This window comes from Vigna umbellata, chromosome 7 (assembly GCF_029865625.1).
Source record: "Vigna umbellata cultivar VRB3 chromosome 7, Vumbellata_1.0, whole genome shotgun sequence".
Lineage (NCBI taxonomy): Eukaryota > Viridiplantae > Streptophyta > Magnoliopsida > Fabales > Fabaceae > Vigna > Vigna umbellata.
Genome location: NC_142171.1, coordinates 19,908,872 through 19,928,040, shown reverse-complemented (window position 1 = coordinate 19,928,040; position 19,169 = coordinate 19,908,872). Strand labels below are relative to the sequence as shown.

The following is a 19,169-nucleotide window of genomic DNA, read 5'->3' as shown; positions in this document are numbered from 1 at the left end:
GGAGAGGATACATGGTGGTGTTTTGGGGTTGAATAGAATGATTACATGGTAGCTCAGTTTTGGGGGTCATCCTGAATCTCCAATGGTCTTTCTTCTCATGTAGAGAGGATTGAACATGTGGTGAGGAGTAGCAGGAGGTCCTAGTCTTGGATGCTTCCATATGATCCAAGGTGAGTGATAACGGATTAACCTCGTGATTGTGGCCGGGCGGGAGTGCCCAAAGTTCCATCAGGCGGTAGTGCCTAAAGTTCCACCAGGCGGTAGTGCCTAAAGTTTCACAAGGCTGTAGTGCCAGGGCGGGAGTGCCCAAGTTTCATAAAGCCACCACGAGTGCAAGACCCGCCATAGCTCGGTAATCATTCTAGTCCGGACGAGTCGGTCTATAAAGGAACAAGTCGGGGTATAAAGTAACAAGTCTTGTGATGTCAGTTTACCATGTTTGGATGAATGTTTACATGTCATGGAAGTATGTGAAATATGGATCAATGAGTATGCTTTAATTGTTCTTTTATATGAATCTATGAATGATTGCATGAATTAACTGTGCTGTATGTATAACATGCTTTTTATATCTAGCTCACCCTTGCATTGTTTGTGTTGTGTGCCAATTTGGATATCTTTCTTTGGCGATGATCATCCACTTGGATGGGAGCAGATGCTGTCGAGGAGAGTCCTTTGGATCAAGAGCTAGAGGTTGCTGATGTTGCAGAGTAGTCTTCCTAGAAATTTCCTGATTGAACACTTGTAGTGATCAATCCTTTCAACTGTTCAAGTTTAAATTTTCGCTCATTTTATTTGGATGATTGTAATTTAACAATTAAATTACACGTCATATTGTGATTGTTCTCTATATTTGAATGTTGACGTCTTTATTATATAATATTGGTTATTATATAATTGGGATGTTACAATGATCATCGCCAAAGAAACATACCCAAACAGCACACAACACAAACAATGCAAGGGTGAGCTAGATATAAAAAGCATGTTATACAATCCAACATGATATGCAAAAGTCACTCATACATGGTAAACTAACATCACAAGACTTGTTACATTAAACCCCGACTTGTTACTTTATAGACCGACTCGTCCGGACCAGAATGATTACCGAGCTATGGCGGGTTATGCACTCGTGGTGGCCTCTACTGCTTTGCAAAGCCATTGCCAATGGGTTCCACCCTACCACCCTCACGAGGTTAGTCCGTTCCGTGCCCTGGAGCATACTGGAAGCCTCCAAGACTAGGACCTCCTGCTACTCCTCACCACATGGATCAATCCTCTCTACTTGAGAATGAAAGACCATTGGAGCGTCAGGAAAACCCCCAAGACTGAGCTACCATGAAATCATTCTGTACACCCTAAATCACCACCATGTATCCTCTCCTTGAGGATCATGGAATTACGTCCACCACCATGTATCCTCTCATGAGGATCATGGAATTACGTCCATGAATCATATTGTTACTCCCGAATCACTAGATATCCATTTTATCACAGTAAATCCAACACACCTCATACATTCACATAAATCACTTCACAGTATATATTTTCCAAACCTTGCACGTAATTCAATTCAAGAGAAAATGAATTTAAAATCCAACATTTGCAGAATACTATTTGGACGAGCACTGTTCACCGAGCACAGTGGACGAACGTTACTGAACGAACACTACCTTCCAACCACTAGGCCGAACACTATTTGGACGTACGTTCGTTATCAATCAACAGGCCGAACGCTGTTGGACGAACGTTATCAAATCCTACACTATCAGGCCGAACGCTAAACCATCGAACACCAGTACTAAATTCAATACTAGGACGAACGCGCAACGCTTGGAACCTAAGAATACTACTCAAGGCCGAACGCTCAACATTGCTATCCGAACAGGTTTAAACAAGTGACCTATTAAACCTATTTAGTGACCTATTTAAACACCGAACAGCGGAACCCTGCCTAGACTAGGCTCGTTTGCAGTGCGCGGACCAACTTCCGTTCTCGCCGTCGCCACACAGAGCGTAACAGCCACCGTCAAATCTTGCCGTCAGTCAGGTACTTTTCCTTTTCTCTCTCTCTGGTCATCAAAGTTCAAACCCTTTCAATGTTTGCGTTGTCATGTGTAGTGCCTTGCAGTGTCACCACTCACCACCCAATCCCTATTTTCTGTTAAACTCGTAAAAGTTGCTATGCTTTTCTAATTTAATCAATTCAACATTTACAACCAAGAAAAATGGAGTTTACGACAGCTTTGTATAAGCTTCAAACATTGAACATCTTGATAACCAATTACTCCTATACTATATCGTTCTCTCAATCAAACTTATAACCCTTCCTTGCCCTTTGTATCGATCTCACAAAAGCTCTTCTTAAAAATCCTGCACCTTGAACTTGCATACCACTCAACCATAAAATTGATCTATAGCATAACCGAGTCACTAAAATCATTGCTATGTGTTATTAGTTTATTAAGTGGGAAGGGAACACTGTCCTTCTCATATATAATTGACCCAAATCTTTCTTCTGTAACTATTAAACTAAAAGCCTGCTCATTCTCCTTTAGAAATTTGTTGAAATTCGGGGAGTGCTAGAATAAAATAAAAATAATAACAGTATGCAGATTGAATTTGCTTCGAGAACCACCCCTTTACAATATCTTTCTGTCTGTGGTGTACTTTCCTCTTTTTCTTTGCTTGCAGTAAGATTAAGAGCAAACTTAAATGTTTAAAAGGGTAGGGACACGACCAGATTTATTTTCTTCAAATGCGTTGTTATTTTGTTGTTTGCTGATTTCTAATATTTATTTCTGCAATATTATTTACCTAGTGCCCCACTTATTGGGTAAATGTTTGTTGTTGTCTATATGATATTCATTCAAAGTTCAGATTGCTTGATTTTTTGTAACCTTGTTTTCATCCTAATCTTTACAGAGCAACTGGAGTTTGTTCGGTATGTTTTCAATTGAGCAGTGTTATTAATTCGAACTACCCTCTCACTCATCTCACTGCATGACCCACAAACTACTTGAGCCAACACAAACTTTTAAATGGCTCAGATTCTGCAAAATCTCACCATTTTGTTTCAATAACTTTAGTAGAAAATATCATTTTTTTTGGAAGCCAAGAATATAAAGCAAAATAAAACAAAATCCAGCTGCTTATGTCTCATCTTTGTCTCCTTTTTGTCTCTGCCATAGATTGACCTGAGGATGGAATACGTCAGCCCAGAAGGACTTCGACTGGATGGTCGCAGACCCATGGAGGTACAGCTATTATTTTTTTCTTGGGCTTTTTTTTTTCCTCCTTTTTTCTTCACTTAATATTCATTCCAAAAAAGGTTCCTTTAGATCTTTCAAGAATACTCATGAAGCGTATGAAATGCGGAGTATTAATAAATAATAATATCCTACATGAATTCTTACATAGTCATGAAGCTTTATGTTAATTAGTATATATAAGATCTGCAGATAGTTCTGCATATGGGTTATACATAGATGAGCCATGCCATGGGTAATGGAAATGTGTAAGGGCACATTTTGAACTGCAAAAAAACATATAAACAGATTAGAAGCAGTCAATAACCTTAGTTCTGATAAACATTAAAACCTATCACTTAAAAGCTACAAATGTTGTAGTTTGCCAAATGATAAAAGTAAGAAAATGGAGGGTTCTAACCCTAAGGATGTCTAACCAACCTTTTTTAGTGAGATATATGAACTTGGTCCTATGACAAAATGAGCTAATTGAAAGCAGCATTTTAAGGTCTGGCCTATGGAATTCAGTCCTATTTAACAGCTGTGATTTGGACATGATTTTGGGATTCGACTATTTAAAATGAGGAGATGCACTTTAGAGGATAAGGTGAAGTTATTACTATTTATTAAAAATTTAGTATTTAAGAGTGTGATAAAATATATGTACATGTATAAGAAACTATGAAGTTATTAAAATCTCAATGACTATTACTGCAGTTTATCCTCTAAAGTGTTATTCCTTCACTGCAGAGGATCTAAATCTATGATTTTATATTTCTTTCTCTACTGATCTTTTGCCTTTAACTTTTTCTCCTCTCTTTATGGTATATTGTAGATGCGACAAATTCGTGCAGAAATTGGTGCTGTATCCAAAGCAGATGGGTAAATGAATTTTAGCTTTTTAGAAAATTAAGTTGTGATATCATTTGAAGCATTTGACCATAAAGTTTTTTTATTTTGAAAACAGTTCTGCCATGTTTGAGATGGGTAATACAAAAGTTATTGCTGCCGTCTATGGCCCTAGAGAGGTACTGTTTAATTATTTACCTTGCTAATGAAAATTTGTCTATGTAATTTAAGGATTGTTAACTGTGAGACCCTAAATAATTAGCTGTAATAAATCTCTGTCACATCAAATTAATTTACGTCACATCAATGCTTATTTCCTTTGGAAACTCACTCCCTAATGGGATACGTCACGCTTCTGTGCACTGGAAAACCGTACCACATCATTTCTCTGAAAACATTAAAAACTCACTTTGCACCACATGCACATACGCCACCTGTCGCGGGAGAAGCTTCCAGTTCAGAACTTAGTGTGCAGGTGTCAGCTTGGGACACGTTCGTTCGAACGAACTTGAGTTTAACAAAACTGGATTTTTGAAAAATCTCTCTCACCTACACGCACTCATCTTCTACCTCTGAACTCAACCCTTCATTTTCTCCACCTTCTCTCTAAAACTTCCAACTTCTCTCTACTGTAATTCTCACGTCTCTTCTCCGATCAACTTGCAGCACCGTAGGAACGTTCAACCAACTACAAGCTACCAACTGGACCGAACAGTTTCAAAGACTGAAACTGGTAAGTCTCCTTCAGAAGCTTGTTCTTAGGTTTCTGGAAAAACTAGGGTTGTAGTTGCATGCAAGTAGGTAGTCTAAGTATTCTGTTTCTGTGGTTAGATTTGTTTTGGAAGAGTCAAGAACATAAGCGTAGTTGGACGAAGCCACTTTTGCATCTAGGACAAGTTTGGTTGTCAATCCGGGTAAGGGAAGCTTATATGTTTAATTTATACCTGCATGTTGTATGATCTGATTTGGATGTATGAACAGTGTGCTGTTTGAGCTGTTAAGAACGATCACTGATATTGTATATGTTTTCTGTTGGTTGAAATGCATGATGGTTTGGATACGTATGAAAGTTGTATGATTATAGTATAGTTGGATTGATTAATATGATGAAATCTGTATAGTATGAGAATTTATCTTGGATATGAATTTACGAAGTAAGAATTACATGAGAAAGGTTGAGTTAAATTAGCTGAAAAATCTGGATATGATAATTTCCCTATGATAAATTACGTTCGTCATCGTACGGTCTTATACCGTTCGGTTTCCCTGAAAAAGACTTAGAGTAGAATTCTTTCATTTGGGAAGAATTCGGTTTGAGAACGAGCGTCCTCATTTGAAATACTATGTTTGAGCGTTTGGTTCAGCATAGAGTTGTTGTACGCCTTAAATTAAATAACATTGAATTAAGTAACGTTCGGTCTTATGCCGAAGCGTTCGTCCTATATAGCGCTCGGTCTTGTACCGAACGTTCGTCCTAAATAGCGCTCGGTCTTAAACCAAGCGTTCGTCATGATTGGTGCTCGGTCATCTACCGAGCGTTCGCATTAATGAAGTGTTCGGTCTTAAACCGAACGCTCGTCCTTATCTTTGATTTCTTAATGAACGTAAATAGCGTTCGTCCAAATATTACAATATTCATCCTCTCACGTTCGTACAAATATTGGCGTTGGTTCTGTATATACAAAATTTTACAAAGAAAAGTTCTAAGTGTTATTGACTATCCTTGGTATATTGAATCTGGTCCAAGATATTCTTCTTTATTACCAAAATTTACCAAGTACCATTATACCTTCAATAGAGTCAGTTCCATTCAACTGATCAAACAGAGAGTCACGTCCGTCTATCCAGTACTTCATTGGGACGTTCGTCCTAATTCTTCAAAGGACTGAACGTTCGTCCTTGAGTGCTCTTAAAGTTAAAGATGAGAATGATGTTAAATTATAAGGAATTACAGTGCGAACACTATATTAAGTGATTTTATGAGTATGGATTTTGGACGAGCGTTCCAAGGAGGAACGTCTCAGATATGTTAATATTAAATTTGGTAAAGTATGACTGTGGATAAGTTAAGACTCGCTGTCCATCCTGATGTTCCGTGAGTACTATCTTCATGTAGAGGAAGTATGTCATGCGTGGGAACGGCAGGAGGTCCTTAGTCCATAAGTTAACATGGGCGACGTAAGAACGGACTGACCTCGAGTGGCAGCTGTTTGGTGTATCCCAGTTACTACACCACTCGGGTGCAAGGACGCTTGTAACTACACAGATTCATACGGTCCGGACGGTCTGTCTTATATATATATATATATATCTCTATGTTGTTCTATGTTAAGTTACATGTTGTATGTGTGAATGGAAATGTTAAATGTATGTGTTAATTGTATGAATTAAATATTATAAGCTTACCCTTTCGTTTTTCCTTGTGTTGTCATACTGTCTTTGTACGTTCGTCCTGTCTTGCAATGATCATCCGTGTGGATGTGAGCAGAAGGCGAGGCTACCCTGGAGGATGTGATCGAAGAAGAAAACTTGGTTGAAGTTGAAGTAAAGGCGGAGCAGTAGTACGCTCGTCCTTATGTTATAGTTTAAGACGATCGTTTTTGGGATGGACATTCGGTTATATCTTTTTGTAAAACCGTTCGTCCTTATCTACTATATTCTTGTACTTTAACCGTTCGTTCTAGTTACCTCTGTATACGCTTTAAGCGCGTTATTTTTGTACTGAAGCCGTTCGGCTCTGGAACTTTTTTTTTTCGGTATATAAAGACTGCTTGGTTTTACTGTTAATTGTAATTAATTCTGATTTATGGTAATTACTGTATTTTGGGATGTTACATTAGTGGTATCAGAGCAGTTTTGTTCTTTTAAGGACACTGTAGGGTTATGAGTGCACTGTGTTTTTGCTGTGTACTTATTGTATGTTTAATGAGTTATTATTATTTTAACTCTTGGACATAACTAACGCTCGTTTTTCTCTGTGTCCAGAGAACTAATGGCGCCTAGACTTCCTCCTCCTCCTCAACCGAACGAGTCTGATACGTCTAGCAACACTAGGTTGTTGGAAACCGTGGTTGAAAGGCTGCATCAACAAAACACAACGTTACTGGAGCAGAACGCCACACTGATGCAGCAAAACCAGGCCGCTATGCAGAGTTTGGAGGCCTCTCGTGCCAACTCTGAAACAACCCAAAGGCAGCTAATGGAAATCCTAGCGGCAACAAGAGGTGCGCCTGGAGCATCCTCTTCCAACGCTGCCCAACCTACTGGTGATTGGAGTTTGGAGAGCTTCTTACAACACCATCCAGCCAAGTTCAGTGGGAAATGTCTCCCTGACGAGGCAGATCAATGGTTACGGGATATGGAGAGGATCTTCAATGCTAAGAGATGTCCGGACGAGAACCGCTTAGCATATACTGAGTACTTGCTGACTGGAGAAGCGAGCCACTGGTGGGCGAGCGCGAGGGCCATTCTGACGGACGCTCAACAACCAATCACTTGGGAATTGTTCAGAAATAAATTTTATGAAGAGTACTTTCCTGACAGCGTTCGTTTTGCAAAGGAGGTTGAGTTTTTGCAGCTGGTTCAGGGGGGTATGTCTGTTTCCGAATACACCAACAAATTCAAACACCTTGTCAGATTCAATACAATGGCCACCAGTGAAGAGTGGCAATGTCGGAAGTTTGAGAACGGCCTAAGGAGTGATTTAAAAGTTCTGATTTCAAGCTTGTGCATACGAACGTTTCCTGCCATGGTTGAGAGGGCCAAGGTGTTGGAGAAGAACATGGCGGAAGCTGAACGACACAAGAAACAACAAACAGTAAGGGGACCGATCGTCTCAAGGAGTAATGTCAATCAGAGGGGGTCTCCTTACGTTCGTCCGACAACAAACACGAGTGGATCTCAATCCTTGGTTCCTGCCGGACAGTCTGGGCAGCAAGGAAACGTCACCTGTTATAAATGTGGTGGACCACATTACCGTTCGTCCTGTCCTCAGTTGGTGGGAGTAAAGCACTGCAACCGTTGCGGAAGGAATGGGCACTTGGATCACGAGTGCAATATGAGTGGGCGTGCAGTGATGAGGCCGCCGAATGCTGGGAGGAATCAGACAAGAGGAGGACGAGCCCAAGCGAGTGGGCGAGTGTATGCTATAACGAGCGCTGAGGCAGCGAGCTCAGGTAATCTTATAATTGGTGAATGCATGCTGTTTGGTAGATCGTGCTGTGCTTTGTATGATTCGGGGGCAACGCACTCCTTCATCTCGAAGGCGTGTGTTGAAAAGCTGGGATTAGAAGTGAGCGAGATGCAGCTTGATCTGGTGGTGTCTACCCCAGCAGCTGGTGAAGTTAGGACGTCCACTATGTGTGTCAAGTGTCCTATAGAAGTGGAAGGACGTAAGTTTAAGGTTAGCCTCATCTGCTTACCTCTTCAAGGTTTGGAGGTGATTTTAGGAATGGATTGGTTGGCTGCCAATCGCATTCTTATTGATTGTGGAGCGAAGGAATTGATCTTCCCTGGTGAAGAAGAAGAAGTTCTTTCAGTGACGCTCGGCCAACTGAAAGAAGACATTATGGAGGGCGCCAGCTGTTTTCTCATTATGACGCATGAAGATGGAGAAGTTAGGACTGCGAATTTACGACGATCGTCCACTAGTGGCAGCAATGGACGATCGGTTGTAGATGAATTTGCGGACGTTTTCCCGGAAGAGATACCTGGACTTCCCCCTCATCGTGAAGTGGAGTTCACCATTGATTTGGTGACGACAGCGGCTCCTATCTCGGTTCAGCCATATAGAATGTCGCCTGCTGAGTTAGCTGAACTCAAGGAGCAAATTGAAGAGTTAATAGAGAAGAAATTCATTAGGCCGAGCGTATCACCCTGGGGAGCGCCTGTGCTGTTAGTAAGGAAGAAGGATGGCAGCTCTCGGTTATGTATAGATTACAGGCAATTGAATAAGCTGACCATCAAGAACAAATACCCATTGCCAAGGATAGATGATCTGCTGGATCAGTTGCATGGGGCTGCAGTGTTCTCAAAAATTGATTTGAGATCAGGGTATCATCAAATCAGGGTTAAGGAGGACGACATCCAGAAGACAGCATTCAGGTCTCGCTATGGGCATTATGAATACGTGGTGATGCCTTTTGGAGTAACGAACGCTCCAGCCGTGTTCATGGAATATATGAACCGCATATTCAGGCCTTATTTGGATAAGTTTGTGGTCGTCTTCATAGATGATATTCTCATCTATTCCAAGAACGAAGACGAGCATGAAGAGCATCTTAGACTTGTACTTGGAGTGTTGCGGGAGAAGGAGTTATATGCCAAGATGTCTAAGTGTGAATTCTGGATGAAGGAGATTCAGTTTTTGGGTCATGTGGTGTCGGCTGGAGGTATCTCGGTAGATCCAGCGAAAGTGCGAGCGGTACTGGAATGGGAGAGTCCGCGTTCGGTCACTGAGGTGCGTAGCTTTGTTGGACTGGCGGGCTACTACAGACGTTTCATTGAAGGTTTTGCTAAGATAGTGGCGCCGCTAACTCAGTTGACTCGTAAAGACCAGCCGTTCGCCTGGACCGATCGTTGTGAGGCCAGTTTCCAAGAGTTGAAAGTGAAATTGACGAGCGCTCCAGTATTGATCATTCCTGACACGTCCAAGCCCTTTGAAGTATACTGTGACGCATCTCACCAAGGGTTGGGCTGTGTGCTTATGCAAGAGAAGTGAGCGGTGGCTTACGCGTCTCGTCAATTGAAGAATCACGAAAGGAATTACCCAACGCACGACCTGGAATTGGCAGCGGTCGTTTTTGCGCTGAAGATTTGGAGGCATTTCTTGTACGGATCCACGTTCCAAGTCTTCAGTGATCACAAGAGCCTCAAATATTTATTTGATCAGAAGGAGTTGAACATGAGGCAGAGGCGTTGGTTGGAGTTCTTAAAAGATTATGACTTTGAATTACTTTATCATCCGGGAAAGGCTAACGTAGTGGCGGACGCCCTAAGTAGAAAGGCAGTTCACGTCTCGGTGATGATGGTTAAAGAGCTAAGTCTGGTGGAGAGTTTCCGAGACCTAAGATTACAGTTCGACCTAGGATCGAACGTTATTAGATGCTGTAATCTTAGAATTTCCAGTGACGTCTTTGACCGTATCAAGATAAAGCAACGAGAGGATGAAGAATTGGTGAAGATATTAGACGCGCTCGGTACTGATCAGGCCAAACATTTCAACACTGGAACGGACGGCTTGTTGCGTTACATGGGTAGGACGTGCGTCCCTAATGATGGCGAGCTAAAGCGAATCATATTGGAGGAAGCACATCATAGTCGTCTTAGCATACATCCAGGTATGACTAAGATGTACCAAGACCTCAGGTGTTCGTTCTGGTGGCCTGGAATGAAGAATGATGTCGCTCGTTTTGTGGCATCCTGCTTAACTTGTCAACGTGCAAAGGCTGAACACCAACGACCAGGCGGCCTACTTCAACAGTTGGAAATTCCTGAATGGAAGTGGGACAGCATCTCCATGGATTTCGTAACCCATCTACCACGCACGGTCAGAAATCATGACTCGATTTGGGTGGTCGTGGACAGACTAACGAAGAGCGCCCACTTCCTGGCCGTAAACTTGAAGATGTCGATGTCCAATTTGGCCAAGTTATATATTAAGGAGATCGTTCGTTTGCATGGAGTGCCTTCAAGCATAATTTCTGACCGAGACACGAGATTCACATCTCGGTTTTGGCAATCCTTACAGGACGAATTGGGAAGCAAGTTGCGGATGAGTTCAGCATATCATCCTCAGACGGACGGCCAGTCTGAGCGGACCATCCAGACGTTGGAAGACTTATTAAGGACGTGCGTCCTAGATCACTTGGGAGCCTGGGATGAAGTCCTGCCGCTCGTGGAATTCACGTACAACAACAGTTTTCAGGCTAGCATTGGAATGGCGCCGTTTGAAGCACTCTATGGGAGGAAATGCCGAACGCCACTTTGCTGGTTTCAGGAAGGAGAGAACGTACTGACGGACCTGAGCTCATCCAGCAAACGACTGATAAAGTGAAGTTGATCCAGGAAAGATTGAAGACGTCCTTGAGCAGGCAGAAATCCTATGCGGATAGGCGAAGAAGACCATTGGAGTTTGCTGCAGGAGAACATGTCTTTTTAAGACTTAACCCGATCACTGGAGTAGGCCGAGCCGTTCGTCCAAAGAAACTATCAAAGTTCATAGGGCCGTACCAGATTTTGAAGAAGATCGGACCAGTAGCGTATGAGCTTGCCTTGCCTCCTCAACTATCAAATCTTCATCCAGTCTTCCATGTTTCCCAACTCCGGAAGTACATAGCTAATCCTTCTCATGTGTTGGAGTTGGAGAACGTCCAATTACGCCAAGACCGAACGTTAGAGTTGCAGCCAGTCCTTATTGAAGACGTTCGCACCAAGCTACACAAAGGGAAGGACGTTCGTTTAGTGAAGGTAGTGTGGGACGCTAAAACTAGAGATTCAACGTGGGAGGTGGAGAGTGCAATGAAGGACTTGTATCCACACTTGTTTACGGGTAAGTTCTAAATTTTCGAGGACGAAAATTTTTGTAGTTAGGGAGAATGTGAGACCCTAAATAATTAGCTGTAATAAATCTCTGTCACATCAAATTAATTTACGTCACATCAATGCTTATTTCCTTTGGAAACTCACTCCCTAATGGGATACGTCACGCTTCTGTGCACTGGAAAACCGTACCACATCATTTCTCTGAAAACATTAAAAACTCACTTTGCACCACATGCACATACGCCACCTGTCGCGGGAGAAGCTTCCAGTTCAGAACTTAGTGTGCAGGTGTCAGCTTGGGACACGTTCGTTCGAACGAACTTGAGTTTAACAAAACTGGATTTTTGAAAAATCTCTCTCACCTACACGCACTCATCTTCTACCTCTGAACTCAACCCTTCATTTTCCCACCTTCTCTCTAAAACTTCCAACTTCTCTCTACTGTAATTCTCACGTCTCTTCTCCGATCAACTTGCAGCACCGTAGGAACGTTCAACCAACTACAAGCTACCAACTGGACCGAACAGTTTCAAAGACTGAAACTGGTAAGTCTCCTTCAGAAGCTTGTTCTTAGGTTTCTGGAAAAACTAGGGTTGTAGTTGCATGCAAGTAGGTAGTCTAAGTATTCTGTTTCTGTGGTTAGATTTGTTTTGGAAGAGTCAAGAACATAAGCGTAGTTGGACGAAGCCACTTTTGCATCTAGGACAAGTTTGGTTGTCAATCCGGGTAAGGGAAGCTTATATGTTTAATTTATACCTGCATGTTGTATGATCTGATTTGGATGTATGAACAGTGTGCTGTTTGAGCTGTTAAGAACGATCACTGATATTGTATATGTTTTCTGTTGGTTGAAATGCATGATGGTTTGGATACGTATGAAAGTTGTATGATTATAGTATAGTTGGATTGATTAATATGATGAAATCTGTATAGTATGAGAATTTATCTTGGATATGAATTTACGAAGTAAGAATTACATGAGAAAGGTTGAGTTAAATTAGCTGAAAAATCTGGATATGATAATTTCCCTATGATAAATTACGTTCGTCATCGTACGGTCTTATACCGTTCGGTTTCCCTGAAAAAGACTTAGAGTAGAATTCTTTCATTTGGGAAGAATTCGGTTTGAGAACGAGCGTCCTCATTTGAAATACTATGTTTGAGCGTTTGGTTCAGCATAGAGTTGTCGTACGCCTTAAATTAAATAACATTGAATTAAGTAACGTTCGGTCTTATGCCGAAGCGTTCGTCCTATATAGCGCTCGGTCTTGTACCGAACGTTCGTCCTAAATAGCGCTCGGTCTTAAACCAAGCGTTCGTCATGATTGGTGCTCGGTCATCTACCGAGCGTTCGCATTAATGAAGTGTTCGGTCTTAAACCGAACGCTCGTCCTTATCTTTGATTTCTTAATGAACGTAAATAGCGTTCGTCCAAATATTACAATATTCATCCTCTCACGTTCGTACAAATATTGGCGTTGGTTCTGTATATACAAAATTTTACAAAGAAAAGTTCTAAGTGTTATTGACTATCCTTGGTATATTGAATCTGGTCCAAGATATTCTTCTTTATTACCAAAATTTACCAAGTACCATTATACCTTCAATAGAGTCAGTTCCATTCAACTGATCAAACAGAGAGTCACGTCCGTCTATCCAGTACTTCATTGGGACGTTCGTCCTAATTCTTCAAAGGACTGAACGTTCGTCCTTGAGTGCTCTTAAAGTTAAAGATGAGAATGATGTTAAATTATAAGGAATTACAGTGCGAACACTATATTAAGTGATTTTATGAGTATGGATTTTGGACGAGCGTTCCAAGGAGGAACGTCTCAGATATGTTAATATCAAATTTGGTAAAGTATGACTGTGGATAAGTTAAGACTCGCTGTCCATCCTGATGTTCCGTGAGTACTATCTTCATGTAGAGGAAGTATGTCATGCGTGGGAACGGCAGGAGGTCCTTAGTCCATAAGTTAACATGGGCGACGTAAGAACGGACTGACCTCGAGTGGCAGCTGTTTGGTGTATCCCAGTTACTACACCACTCGGGTGCAAGGACGCTTGTAACTACACAGATTCATACGGTCCGGACGGTCTGTCTATATATATATATATATATATATATATATATATATATATATATATATATATATATATATATATATATATATATATATCTCTATGTTGTTCTATGTTAAGTTACATGTTGTATGTGTGAATGGAAATGTTAAATGTATGTGTTAATTGTATGAATTAAATATTATAAGCTTACCCTTTCGTTTTTCCTTGTGTTGTCATACTGTCTTTGTACGTTCGTCCTGTCTTGCAATGATCATCTGTGTGGATGTGAGCAGAAGGCGAGGCTACCCTGGAGGATGTGATCGAAGAAGAAAACTTGGTTGAAGTTGAAGTAAAGGCGGAGCAGTAGTACGCTCGCCTTATGTTATATTTTAAGACGATCGTTTTTGGGATGGACATTCGGTTATATCTTTTTGTAAAACCGTTCGTCCTTATCTACTATATTCTTGTACTTTAACCGTTCGTTCTAGTTACCTCTGTATACGCTTTAAGCGCGTTATTTTTGTACTGAAGCCGTTCGGCTCTGGAACTTTTTTTTTTCGGTATATAAAGACTGCTTGGTTTTACTGTTAATTGTAATTAATTCTGATTTATGGTAATTACTGTATTTTAGGATGTTACATTAACTATCCTTTTTCAGTGTTAGTTGGTTTAGACATTTAAAAACTTTGATGTTGTAGTTGAGCTTTAGATGATTTGCTGTTTTTTCTTTAGTAACTTCTCTGCATTTCAGGTGCAAAATAGAAGCCAAATAACCAACCATGCTCTGGTAGTTTTTTTTTTCTAAGTTATGTTGTCTGTATTTATATGAATTGTAACAAAAACTTAATTGTTGCTTATGTGCAATGTATGTCTATAGGTTCGGTGTGAGTACAGCATGGCTAATTTTAGCACTGGAGATCGCATGAGGAAATCAAAGGGTGACAGGTTTTGCTCATTTACTTGCTTTTGTTTAACTTCCTATTCTTTTTGACCTTTCACTTATTTTTTATATATTCGTAGTTTTATACTTATCAAAATGGTATTGGAGCATAGACTACTAGGATGATAGTGAATGTTGCATTAGTAGAATCTATCTTAAGAGTGCCTTGTAATTTGTAAATTGGACTTTTTGATCTTTTTACTGAGGTAAGAATTTAATAGCAATGGTGGTAATGCATGTTTAGACTTTTAGAGTATAAATTTTGATTATTAATTAGTAATATATATATTATTAATTAGTAATATATATATATATATTATATATATATATATATATATATATATATATATTGCATTTGTTCATGTGATACAGTATAATTTTTTTTTTAATCTTGCATTCATAATTTTCTATGTAACAACTATCTTGCTATCCACTAACGTATTGTAGTGTTTTTGGGGCTGGCTGCTCCATGCCTTTGATATAGCTGACTACAGGCTCAGCAATGGGTTATGTATCATAAAACAATGAAAAGCTTAACCCCATGCACCCTTTTACTGCCTTTTCTCATTTTTAATCTTTTTTGCAAGCTTTGACTTTTTGAGTAATCTTTGGCCAAAACTCACTGAATAGTTTTGAATGGCTTAACCATCAATGTTTGCAGATATAAATGTTATCCTGTTTTGCTTTTCCTTCATAGTTTTAATATGGTTCTCATTGTAAGGTTCTCTTACAGAAGGATAATAGGATCACTTCTTATTTTTTACTACGTGATTTGAAGTTCTCATTCTACAGGAGATCAACTGAAATTTCCCTGGTTATTCGGCAAACCATGGAAGCATCTATATTGACACATCTATTGCCTCGATCTCAGGTTTTATTACACATTAAGAACTTATTTTGTCATGTGCTTTGCTTTCCCCTAGTCCTCCCTAATGTTTTACTTATTAAATTTGCAGATAGATATATATGTCCAAGTTCTCCAAGCAGATGGAGGTAACTAAGACTTGATAATGGGATCTTGTGATTCTCTTCTGTCATTGCCATTTTATTTTCTCTCTTTACTCATTTAATATGTACATTAATTTTGGGTGATGTTGACATGTCTTTTATAGGAACTAGATCTGCTTGTATAAATGCTGCAACTTTGGCCCTTGCCGATGCTGGGATCCCTATGCGTGATCTTGTAACATCCTGCAGTGCCGGATACCTTAACAGCACAAGTCTGCTTGGTATATATCTGTTTTTACTCTAAATTTGAACTGGCTAAATACAAGTGTGGTATGTTTTGTTTCTGTCTACTTCTGATGCACGGGCTGCCCTAATTATTAAAGGTTTCTGAATGTGTACAGATTTGAACTATGTAGAAGACAGTGCTGGAGGTCCTGATGTAACCCTAGGAATTCTGCCAAAGTTGGATAAAGTAACACTGCTTCAGGTTAATTCATGTCTTGTTATTTTCTCTGTATCTATTGTGTAGTTGTTACGATCTAAGGTAGGGGTAATAATAAGGGTTGGAAAGTATATGAGCAGAGAGAATATTTAGTATAAGTTAATTAGAGTAAATAAATATAGTATAAGTTAATTAGAGTAAATAAATATATATTTAGGGAAATATTCAATATAAGATATTTATAATTAAGGATATATGCTAGGATAATATACGGAGAGATATTTATATTAAATATAGGGATATTTATATTAAATATTAAATATAGGGATATTTATATTAAATATTAAATATAGGAATATTTATATTAAATATTAAATATAGGGATATTTATATTAAATATATTCTAGAGAAATATTTAATAATTGATGGGCGGGAAATAATTAGTATAAATAAAGTTAGAGTCTAGGGTTAAAGGGAGGCTTTTGATTATTGAGTTTTGTGACAGACATTATTGTCTTGTGAGGGAGGTTATGCTCTCAAAGTAATTGAAGGAGGTTATGCTCCCAATTATTGTTTACCCTTGTTTATTCATATATTACCATCAATAAAAGAGATTCATTCATCCATTGTTATTTGTTTATTGTTCTATTACGTGTGAGAGAGTGTGAAAGGTTGTATTTGGCTAGTTTACGTACTCAGGTACGTAACAGTAGTCAACCAGGTAAATTAGTTCAACAGAAAGGAAAACTTTTTATTGCTCTCTCAGTCATTGGTACTCACGTAGTAAAGAGTCTGGTGGTGTTGAAGCTGTAATTCCTCTTCCTTCAAAAACTGTTCTTGTTATTAGAGATTTTGGAGAGAACAGTAGAGTTTTAACCCTTGATTACTCGAGGGAATAGGTGCATGTTCGGAAATCCCCAAAAGAAGCTTATCTAAGCTCGCCTCAGATTTAACAACTTAATAGTTTGCTGTACACATGAATCTTTTTTCAAATATCAGTTGTTTTTTAATCAACAGATACTTCTTACGAAGGTTCCTGATAGAGTGATTTGCTGTTGTACCCTTTGATGGAGTTATGTCATGACAAATCTTCTTTTTAGTCTGAGTTAATGTTTGATCAAGTGTAACTTAATTTTCACTAGTATCATACTTGGTAACTCTTTATTTGGAATTCCAGTTCAGCATCTTTTACTTTTTTAGTTGCAGATCTTTTGTTGATACTTTAAATTTTGACTGAAGAAATATAGTTGATATATTCTTTCCGCCACCTTATTATAGGATGAAATTCATGTATGGTCCACAAAACAGAGAGGGAGGGTAACTTCATTTGGTGGGGCTGGCATAGATTTTTTCCAATGACAGTTTATCAGTCAGTTTATTGCTCCCATTCTTAGATTGATATTATGGAGTTAAATTTGTTTCGAACACGTGCCACTATGTAAAGGCTGGTTGAGATTGTGAACCTTCAAAGTTTTAATCAGAAATTTACTACTATCATTATTATGAAAAGCATGCAATGCTTTTCTTTCTCATCCAGCTTATTTCATTCGTTCACTCCCTGCCATATTCCGTAGTTTAGAATGGAAAAGCTCCTAGTTTAATTTTATTTGCACTAATTTCTGTTGTTACTGTCTATAGATGGATTCTAAACTACCAATTGACATTTTGGAAAATGTTATGCAACTGGCAATCGAAGGCTGCAAAGCAATAGCAAACTACATTCGAGAAGTAAGAACCTGCTGACACTTTTGTGATTATACTAAGAGGAGTCCAAACAAGTTTTACATTAATTTCACTGCTTAAATCCTGTTTCTTTGTTGGCTGGCAGATTTTGCTGGAGAACACAAAGCAACTGGAGTATCGACGAGGTGTATAGTTTTTATAGCAGAAATGATGCTATGATTATTATTACCTGTGGTCACGGTTTTCCAGATTTGTAGGTCCGTTCTTTCAGCATTTGTTTTTTTTGGTTATGGAGGAGAATTCTCTTGTATTTACGTGGAACAATTTTGTTTTTAGCATACGGTGCTGAATAAAACGGAAAATTGTTGTAGAATTCGTTTCTCATTTCTGTCACCTTATCACTATGAATAAAAGGTAGCAAAATTATGATTTATTTTGGGACCACTTTCTGAATTTCCACCAATCCCCCAAAATAAGACGTGTAGAATGGAACTAATGATCTGACACTTCAACGAATGAAGAATTAATGATTGAAGTTAGAATCAAAATAATCAGTGGGTTGGTGGAGTGTGTGTACATGGTGATTGCATCCTCAGAAAAAGCAATGACATCAGTATTGACAATTTAATTGCTAACTAATTTCAATGGTTAGTTTCCTAAATTTCCTTTTTGGGTACGATACAGTTTGATAAAGACAGCTTTGCTGTTAAATGTTTGTATTGCAGTTAAAGTCTTGATATAGCGAGTTAAACTGATTAATTATGTATGTAACATCCCAAAATACAGTAATCACTATAATTCAGAATTAATTACAATTAACAGTAATCACAAACAGTCTTTGCATTTAAAACTGGATTGAAAAGCCTAACGGCATCAGTACAGAGGACGCGTGTAAACGCATACAATAAAACCAAGAATGAACGCTCTTAAATACATAAACTAACGTGCACCAAAATACAATCAGAGATGAATAAGACGAACGGCCTTACAAAATAGGTGGCCGAACGTTATAACTATGCTAACATGTACAGCCTAAATCAAACGAGCACTCTAAGGCTCGGCCTTTACTTCAACTTCAACCAGATTGGAGTCGTCCAAATTTTCTTCTTCCAGCATTGCTTCAAGGGATGCACCACCATCTGCTCACATCCACAACGGATGATCATTGCATTTGACAAGACGGAGTATACATGTACAGTAGACAACACAATGGAAATGCAAGGGTAAGCTTATAATATTTAATTTATACAATCAACACATACAGTTACATTTCTAAACACACATACAGCATGTAATTCATCAAATAATAATCATATAAAGGCATATAATAAGACAGACCGTCCGGACTGTATGAACCATGTAGTTACAGGCGTCCTTGCACCCGAGTGGTGTAGTAACTGGGTAACACCAAACAGCTGCCACTCGAGGTAAGTCCGTTCTTACGTCGCCC

General features: G+C 39.2%; 1 protein-coding gene across 1 annotated transcript; it reads left to right on the top strand.

The window, feature by feature from the left end:
* The first annotated feature begins 1,803 nt into the window (after nucleotides 1-1,803).
* Nucleotides 1,804-17,912, top strand: LOC148195358 (exosome complex component RRP41 homolog). The gene is made up of 12 exons (XM_088095170.1): nucleotides 1,804-2,053; nucleotides 3,195-3,260; nucleotides 4,087-4,133; nucleotides 4,219-4,279; nucleotides 14,458-14,493; nucleotides 14,584-14,651; nucleotides 15,439-15,517; nucleotides 15,603-15,639; nucleotides 15,759-15,875; nucleotides 15,996-16,081; nucleotides 17,675-17,764; nucleotides 17,865-17,912. Exons 2-12 carry the CDS (start codon nucleotides 3,207-3,209, stop codon nucleotides 17,910-17,912), a joined length of 723 nt encoding a protein of 240 aa, XP_087951296.1. The 5' UTR covers nucleotides 1,804-2,053; nucleotides 3,195-3,206.
* Nucleotides 17,913-19,169: the final 1,257 nt, after the last annotated feature.

Excerpts from the sequence above, each read along its gene's own strand:
- LOC148195358 (XM_088095170.1), top strand. The coding sequence starts at position 3,207 with ATGGAATACGTCAGCCCAGAAGGACTTCGACTGGATGGTCGCAGACCC. Across the intron at positions 14,652-15,438 it reads AGGAAATCAAAGGGTGACAG|GAGATCAACTGAAATTTCCC; the intron begins GTTTTGCTCATT and ends CTCATTCTACAG. Across the intron at positions 16,082-17,674 it reads ATAAAGTAACACTGCTTCAG|ATGGATTCTAAACTACCAAT; the intron begins GTTAATTCATGT and ends TACTGTCTATAG.